Source organism: Hippoglossus stenolepis, chromosome 21 (assembly GCF_022539355.2).
Source record: "Hippoglossus stenolepis isolate QCI-W04-F060 chromosome 21, HSTE1.2, whole genome shotgun sequence".
In the NCBI taxonomy this organism is placed as follows: Eukaryota; Metazoa; Chordata; class Actinopteri; order Pleuronectiformes; family Pleuronectidae; genus Hippoglossus; species Hippoglossus stenolepis.
Window position 1 is genome coordinate 1,348,663 of NC_061503.1, and position 9,405 is coordinate 1,358,067.

The following is a 9,405-nucleotide window of genomic DNA, read 5'->3' on the forward strand; positions in this document are numbered from 1 at the left end:
TCCTCTCCTCTCCTCTCCTCTCCGTTCTACTCCAGGTCTGGCTAAATTCTTCCATAATGATGTTTGTCTGAGAAAGGATGCAGTGTCAGCCAGCATCCACAGGGTGCAGCAAATCCTCCACTGGTTTGAGTCTCAGCACCAGCTGGCCTTCTACGCTAGTTCCCTTCTCTTCGTCTATGAGGGTCTCCCCTCTTCTTCCTCCTCATCCTCCTATTCCTTCCTTCTCAGCACCCCATCCATCAGCCCGACCGTGGTGAAAACAGCCACGTTGTCATCAGCGGTTGACAGCTGTCAGAGGGGAGAGGGGGAAGCAAGACAGGAAGGGGTGGGGCAGGAAGGGGTAGTGGCGGAGTACAACAACAACAACATTCAAGTGGTGGTGCCCTGGGACTTCAGCCTAGCCACAATTTACACCAACCACAGGAAACATGGCCACCACTGTGCCAAGGGTCACCTCCAAGGCACCAGTGGAGTCGATGAAGCTGTGGAGACATCGGTGAGCTCAGTTTCTGGAGATAACAACTCTGTATTGTGTCAGGAAGACAACTCCACATGGAAACGAACAGGTGAGTCAGAGCAACCGCCGAACGGCAACAGAAACAAATCACAACTGGAAAGAAAGGTTGTAGAAGGAGAGCGGGAGGAGGAGGCAGGGGAGCTGAAAGGACAAGGACGTGAGACAACAGAGGAGAGTGGAAGAGACACTGAGGTGGAGGTGAGGATGATTGACTTTGCCCACGTTTTCCCGAGCGAGAGCCACGATCATGGCTACATCTACGGCCTCAAACACCTGCTGACAGTGCTGGAGCAGATCCTCTGTGATGCTGCTTAGAGCTCCCACTCCTTCCTACCCCAGCTGAAGCTCCACAACTGCTCGTAGTGAACCTCTGTCTCCTCCCCGTCAACCCTCCTGCTCTCTTCTCAAAAGGCAGAGGAGAGGGAAGAATCAAAGAAGTGAATATTAAAACTGAACCACCATCATCGTCGTCATCATCATCATCTCACCTGATTGTGATGGTCCATCGGTCACGTGCGTGTCTGTGTCTGTGCGTGTGCCTGTATGCAGAGGGGAAGTGGCATAAGGCGACAGCTGCATTTCTACATGCTACATGCACTAATCAGTCCGTGAAGGCATTACAACCCTGTACTTAAACACAACATCTTCAGCTGCATGATTTACTGATGCCCACACAAGCTCCATGTAACCTGACTTCAACTTTAGTCCATTTAGAATGCATTTAAATCTCAAAGTGGATAACAGTACATATGAAACTAGGGGTAGGGATTATAACAGATATAATAGGAATTAGGCAGGTAACAGGGATTTCTCTCCAGACTTTATATCATAGCAACTGTCCCTTTAAAGTCTTTGGTGTGCTGCACAGGGTTATGGCAATATGGTTTTACATGTCTTTTACAGCAATGTGAATCAAGTACTTGGGTTTCTTTTTCAGATGCCAAATGCAGACATTCAAGTAACAATTGAATTTCTTAGAAATGTACTATATACTGTCAATATTGCAATATACAATAACTTGTACTGCGACAGACATTTTCCTCCATATTGCCATTGCCACTGATACCTCACATGTATTTTGATAAAGCAATCCAGCGCACAATGGGTCCATTTTTAATCGGCTGTTTGAACCTTAGTAGCTGTAATAATTTCAGTGCGTTCTTTAAAGCAAAGCTATGTAACTTCTGCTGAGCAGTGGCAACACGTAGCTTCTGCAGCCACAAGTGTTTTTTTACAGGATGCAGGTACATTCAGTTCTGTTGGAATCTAAGTCTGAGCATTAAGGTAACTGGAAGCAGCGCCATCAAACACAAAATCATCATTCTAGTACAAACCAGCAGTCACGCTGTCATTTGTGTGCTATCGATACAGGGATTAACCTCTGTCGTGATGTCTCTACTTAGAATACCAAACCTGCTTTTCTTTTATTAGCTGAACACCCACATGTGACGGTGTGTGACGTAGTGCCCTGAAGCAGAACGCACTTATCACAGGAGATCACACCCAAGCTGTATGGTGCAGGAAGTTCAGGGTGCATATACCAAGTCAGTAAGCACCATCACATGGTTTTTGAGCTGTTGTGTCAAGTAAAATAGTTTCTTTAAAACATAGGGTTGTTTTGACGACTGGCAAATTAGGAGCAAGATAAGAACTGGAAATGAATATAGCTGATATGATGCATTTTAAAAACTTCCTGGATCGGAACCACTCCCTTCCTCTGCTCTAAAGCTTTTCATCAGTGGAAGAAGTTTGCTTGATTGTCATGGAAATGTATCTGTTGACATGAGCTTAGTGGCTTTTATTATTCCGACAATAGTAGATTAACAGCTGTGGGTTAGGCTGATCCTCAGTCATATGCTGAAAACTGATTTTTCATTTCCAGTTTATTGAAATGAAGCAACCAGGAAGGTAGTGCACTTTAGTTGATAACTATTAGACAGTGAAGCCTTTATATATATATATATATATATATATATATATATAAAAACTACATAAACTACAGTAACTGACATGGCACAGTAAAACTTCACTTTGCTACTACTACCTAACTGGATTAGGCTCCTTTTGGTTCACAGCTCGCTGACAAATCCCTTCATTGCTAAATTCATTCGTCCTCAGGACGTCTTGAGGGTTCGTTCACACAGACTTGCTGTAAGTTTGTGAGCATTGGGTCAAACAATAAGTCTGCAGAATGTTGATGTTTAAGTCGGGTTGTCATTTTGTGTTTTTGTTGAAACCACTGTCTACAGGTATCTAACTCAGGTAAATTTACTGTAAGAAAACTGTTTAATATTACTACTATTGTCCTACAAGATGATCCTCATGCTGTCTGGTTGTTCAACTCTACATGATTGTTTTATATAGTCTTATCTCATGATTGACCTGATCTCATCCTCTTAACCGTACAATGAACTTACACAGTGTATTGTCTTTTACCATGGCTATTTTAATTGTTGTTGTACATGTTCAGCTGCCAAATCACCTCTTTTATCTGAAGCCTGTGCTCTTTGCTGTGGACTAGAACTCAGTCTTGGATTAGCCATAAGTTACTTTGTGATTTCCATTTATCGTTATGCAATGACTTGATTTATATCAAGGCAACACTTGGAAGCTCCACCCTTCCCAGTGCTTTGTGGGGTTTGACAGAAGCGACATGTTATACTGGGTGACATATGATGTGCTGTGCTTGGTTGACATTACATTAATAATTATAACTTCCCTAAGGATTTTTAAGATTGTAGTAAAACAGTTTTGAGACGTGCTGCTTTAATGAGATTCTACTGACCGAGTCGCTGCTAAAAAGGGAAAGACGGCAACTGAATGGTTTTATGTTTTAGGGGGGATTTTGGAGGGGGGTGTTGGGGCTTCTTTGGCTCAGTGATACTGGTTCCTATTAAAGCACGAGTCAACACGATTACAGGTGGAGCCCACAGCTTCACTGGTTCATTAGAGTCATATTCGGTAAAGATTGATACACCGAGTGATGGTCTGTACACTGATTCTAATGTTCTCATACCAGGACTGTTAAGGGTGTCGTGAACTGTATTGGGACCAGTGCTCTCCATTGACACAGTGTAGCTGCCGTGGATTTCTGAAAGTCTTGTCGAGACCTAACATAGATCTTGTGTGTTTCAGCCTCTTGGGCCATGGCCCTTCATCAGCAGATTGAGTTTCAGTTGTTGCAAGCCACGAGATTTAGCTGAAAGCTCTGGAAAAACCTAATTATTAGAACATTTCTGTGAATTTTGTTTGGTTTGACCTTGAAGCTCAAGTTCTGTTTAGATGAGCAGATATTGCTGAACAGTTTTATCTTGAGTTTGATAAGTCCTGGTCACAGTTCGTCGAATGGAAGCCTTTCACCCCCAGGCAGGATTACAGGCAGTGCGACCCCAGACACCCAGAGGCCCAAGGCAGGTTCCCAGTCTGGTTTCGGTCATTTGATTAGTTTGTAGTTAATGTTTTTTTCATCCCCCATAAGGGAATTCAAAAAGGAACGAATATGTTTAGTAATTCCACTAATCACAACCGAAATGAGAGTGCAGCTTTCAGTGTAAATGTCCATCCTCATCTCAGTCTGACGTTCTAGTGTGATTACAGCCAATGAAGTGTTGTGTCTCTGCTCTCCTCGCCTGTACACACTAGCACAAATGCAACAGACCTTTTAATCAACTGTGTGTTTTTAAGATTGAAATAGTTCAACTCTATCATTGTTAAATGCTAAGCGGTTGCCTTTGTGCCACTGTCTGGGCTTGAGGTTTCTGTACAGCTTTACTGACTCCATCCTGCGCTCTCTACACTAACAAGGAGCGGCTTTAAAATCGAATGCTAAATGACACTGCCCCAGTACGCCACAAACCAGCTTTGATTTTAACCAAGAATATGCACAGACCTTTGCAGCTCGTAATCAATGAATACAACAAACAATATGAAAACACTTATCTTTAGCAAATGAACTGAATCAAATGTATTTTGATTTTAATCTGAACCAAAAGAGACTGCAAACTATCAGAATATATTTTCTCTAGCATTTTCTAAAATTAAATAAATAATCAATGTGAATTTTAAGGATTATTTTAGGGATATTAACAGGAGTTAGAAGAATTTTTTTTTTTTTTTAGTCACTGCCTTATTTTCTGTTCATGTCTCCACGTTGTGTCTGTGTTTGAAATATTGATTATTGATCATTCTGGCAGCTTTATGAATCTCTTCTGTTTCTAGTCAGTTGTATTATGGCTAACTAAAAAAAGCATATCATGCATTAGCATACAGGGCATTCTTGATTGAATTGGTTTGGTAGTGAACTGACTCGCTGTAATGCAACCTTTGACTTTGACCCCCTTCAATCAGTGTCAACCGATGTTACTGAGCCCTTTCATTTGAAGGCTTTTTTACATGTTGATCCCACGTAGTACTTCTCATTCGTCATTCCGTCTTTACATCACAGCCTGGAGCAGTTTTAGATCACATGTTTACTTTATATGTTTCTCCAGCCTCCTCTCATGCTGCGTCTGCCCGTACCGTTTGATGGTCTGAATGACCATCACTGAATCTAAAGACTAAAGATTCTCGGTATGGAGCCAGGAGTTGGCCACTGGACTAATTATAGGTATACGTCAATGTACCTTTTACACTGCAAGTTGATTTTCATAGCACATTGAAATGAATATACAGTGACTGCCTAGATGGTACAAATTACATATAATACAGTACAAAATGAAGTAAATGGTGTAAGTTGTAAATGATTGAAAAATAGCATCAAACCCTTTTATTGGCGTCTACCAGCAGCAGCGCAGACATGTAACAGAACTGACCACTTCTAAATTTGATCATTTGAAGAGTTGTGTATGGTGCAGCTTTGGAAGATGGAATTTATTTACAGTCAGTGAAGAGTCTGGATTTAGACCTGACCACTCACCTCTGCTACCTCACAAGTGTGGTATCATCTCTGGATGCTCCTTTACCCATACTGGAAATAAATAAGACACCATTACATTGTAGTCCTCAGGACTACATGTAATGTAACTGCTTGCACTGCATGACATGTGTCGTGTCAGCGCGGCCCACACTGGGCCATGCTGACTTGTGGTAATCCAGGGTGAGTGCACTGTATCAGTCCAACAGTACAAATTCAATTGACTTTTCTGGCTTCTCTCGTCTCATGATTAAGATGCAAGGGAACCTGTGTCTGGTCTGGTTCTACGTTGTTTACATTTCTGCTGCTCTCCTCGTGACCAGGAAAAGTCCAATACAGGCCAGAACATGATTTACAGTATATTCTAGAACTCCAGCTTGTTGGCTTCTCCCATTTGAAATTTGTCCTTCATGCACTACAGAGTAATGGAAAAGCCAGTTCATGATATTTCAAACAGAATACCTAAGCTGTTGCTCTCCATTGAAGAACCATAGAGCTGGTGTGACCTGTTTTAGACCATTAACTACAAACTATGTGTACTGTACATTACTGCCAGCTATTTTCAAAGCATGTTGTTAATTGAATTGAATACATGTCATCTCTCAGCTTAGTTCCACACAAGTTCACTCATTGAAATGATGAGTTGAGTAAATGTGCAGGTTGATTCAGTGGCTTTTATTTGCGTTAAAACTCAATCAAACGTGATCTTTTTTCTGATAAAATCAAGTCCAGTTAGAGACTGCATATTCTCAGTAAAGTCTGTGCAAGTTGGACGATGTAAACAGAAGTTAAGAAAGCTCAGAAAAAGGACAAAGAGAGACATGGAGTTGAGTCTTCTCGTCCTAAAATTGTCACAAAATGAACTGTTTTTGCCTTGACTCATCAACATCTCTATAAGGTCAGCTTTATTTAGATACCATAGATTGATATCCTTACTACTGTAAAAAACAAACATCCAACTTCAAATGTCGATATTAACTTTGTCACTGTTAAAACACCACTGAAGAATAAAATAAAACAGATACTGGCATTCTGTGATATGGAAATGGTGATGAAGCATTTCATCGAATTTCTTCACAAATGAATTAATTTATCTATAGACTAAATTGCAAAGTACTTATTTGATCTTTTGATGGTACAATTAAGGCATTTTCATACTTCATTTTCAAAAAGATCTTTACATTTGTATTAATTATTATATATATTATATTTTATTAATGTATTTTAAATTATGAATTTATTTGTAATTTGAAGTATTAATTGATTAATTAATATTTCATTTGTAAATTATTTTTATAATCAATTTTATCGAAAAAAAATATCAAATAATACATTTCTGTATATTTATAGATGTATAAGTTATATAGTACAAATACTTATTAATTGATGAAAGGCTGAATAAGTATTTTGGAAATGCCGCAGAACATTTCATTTGTGAGCGACTTTGCTGAAATGACTTCAAATCAGCAGCTGCCTGGTGCGACATCAGTCTGAACCCGTATTAGATGCTTTGAAAAATGAATGGCAGTAATGTAATGTCAAGTAAATGGGGAAAATATGCAAAACCATCTGTATGGTTCCTTAAATTGGATCCAGGAAGACAAAAGTAATAGGATGGTAAAAGGGGCACAAGTGTCTTTTCAGCCAATCAGAATCATTTGCCTTCAGTCATAGCAACCGTCCTGTTTTAATGCTGCATTTACGTCAGCTGGGAAGAACTAGTTGAGTTAATCCTATCAGTCACTACAGCTGTCAGAGTTTCTTAAACCAAACTGAACTCACCAGCTCAGAGATGAGATGAGCTGCATTTTTGAATATCTACACAGACTCTGCCACTCGACACAAATGCAGCATTAAGGAAAGGAAACGGTGTCACATCGGTGGCACAGACGTAAAAAATCTGTGGTTCTGATTGGCTGTAACATCCTTCAGCCATTTTCTTCCTGGTGATGACTTTTGATCCACTTAAGTGTCTTTGTGCGATGCCTGGTGTAAATGCACAGTTGGTATGACTGGCTGTGGAATACCATCCATGATAAAGAGTAAAAGGTGTGACGTGTGAATGCTTGTGGCATGCTGTTGTTGCTGTCATCATGAAATCCAAACGTTTTGATGGATAGAGAGTGGGGCTCGAGCACTTCAGCTTCTCCACCGCTGTTGGATTTCCAGGAATCCACAAACTCACTTCCAACACGTGGAGTTTTCTGAGGAGCTGAACCTGCTCCGCCCGGATGAGCCCTGTCATGGATATGGAGCTCTTCATCTTCGCAGTGTGGGTTTTGAGAATGTTTGAATTTTGATATACTGGATTTAACACATCTTATATATGAGCCTGAAACAGAACAGAAAATATCATAGTGTACATAAGGAGAGGAACATCCCTCAACACCTATAAACCTGATAATCATTATTTTTTCAACAATAAAAATACTAATCAAAGTATTTGGTGAGCTGCTTCATTTCTGGAGTCAGTTCTTGTCTCACTCACTGTCCCCTACTTTCTTTCAAACCACTGCATACATTATACAGCAGGAGGCCCATCAGGTTTCATGCGAGATGCCCAAAGTATGAACACAGCAGCCTCCTTCTGTGAGAACCAGATTTCATGCCTGTCTGAAGAATTCCTGTTCTCTGGGACCAAAAGTCGAGGTGACAGTTTCTTTCAACCAAATGGAAGAACGAGGTTGAATGATGCAGGTGTCCGAATGTGGATCTGAACAACTTACAGTATTTAACCAAACCTTTTTTTTGTCGTGCTGTAATTACATTTAATATTGTAGCTGTCATCAAAAAGAACCCAGTGCGTGTATTTCTGTTAGGTAAAATAAAAATAAGACTAAATTATGAAAAAATGCTATTTTGAATAATGTGGTTAATGGCCATAGTAACCACATCAAACGAGAGAAAGCTCAATGGAAATATATACAAATATAAATGACCCATCCGCAAAGTACACAAAGTAAATTAATGGACCTTCAACACGCAGTCATGACCTGTATTCTACTTCTCTGTCCTGGTGTAAATATCCACTGCAGTCATTAGTTGATCATAATCATACTTACACCTCAAAAGGAAAATAATCAATATACTGCATTAATATGTTATGAATTTAAATTAGCCATTCTTATTCATGATTGGAATACATTTTTAAATGCTTTTAAAAATAGGACCAAATGATAGCTGGTCATGTGTAGTTGATACAGTATTTCAGTATCCATGTACCATCTAATAGCTGTTTACAGATACAACTTACATATGATTTATAAAAGCACATTCCTGATAGACACTTAATCTTCAACCACTACAGTGTGTGTTATAACCTAAATTTAATGATACATTTTATCTATGGTGTAAACTAAAACAAAGTACATTTACAAGTACTATACTTGAGTACAGTTGTGAGGTCATTTTGTTGGTGCTTCATACTTTTACTCCGCAAAACTTTAAAAGGAAATATTGTACTTTTTACTCCACTACAGTTTACTGGTTACCATTTTGATAAAAATAAAAAAAAGTTAATAAAATACAGCACATTATAGAAGTTAAAATAATTTTTTAGCTTGTGATGTGGCTCCTCATCATGTTTCAGATGTCTGAGTTGTTAACACTGAGACCGGTACTTTGAATACATGTTGTTGTATTAATACTTGTAATGAGCATTTGAACAGTTCGGTATCACTACATTTACTTATTCTATGCTCGATTCAGTTTTATGTAGTAGATTAATTCATGTACCAGTCCTAATCTGGAGCCCCCCCCCGTGGGGCTGAAGTCTGTCTGTGCTGCATGGGTTTCCTCCCACAGTCCATCACATACAGTCAATTAGAAACTCGTAAATGAGGAGCATGAATGGTTACTGTCATGTTACTGACAGTAGGATCGAGTCGAGAGATGAATCTGCTGTACGGAGGTCAGATCAATGATGACATCACCACCGATCACACGTACAACAAAGAGACCGAGAATTAAAACAATG

At 39.6% G+C, this 9,405-nt stretch overlaps 1 protein-coding gene across 1 annotated transcript in view; it reads left to right on the forward strand.

The window, feature by feature from the left end:
- Positions 1-7,868, forward strand: part of ipmkb (inositol polyphosphate multikinase b) — a 28,414-nt gene extending 20,546 nt beyond the window's left edge. The window contains exon 6 of the mRNA XM_035145397.2: positions 36-7,868. Coding sequence (XP_035001288.1) covers positions 36-832 — 797 coding nt within the window. The 3' untranslated portion in view covers positions 833-7,868. The remainder of the gene's footprint in view (positions 1-35) is intronic.
- The last annotated feature ends 1,537 nt before the right edge of the window (positions 7,869-9,405 follow it).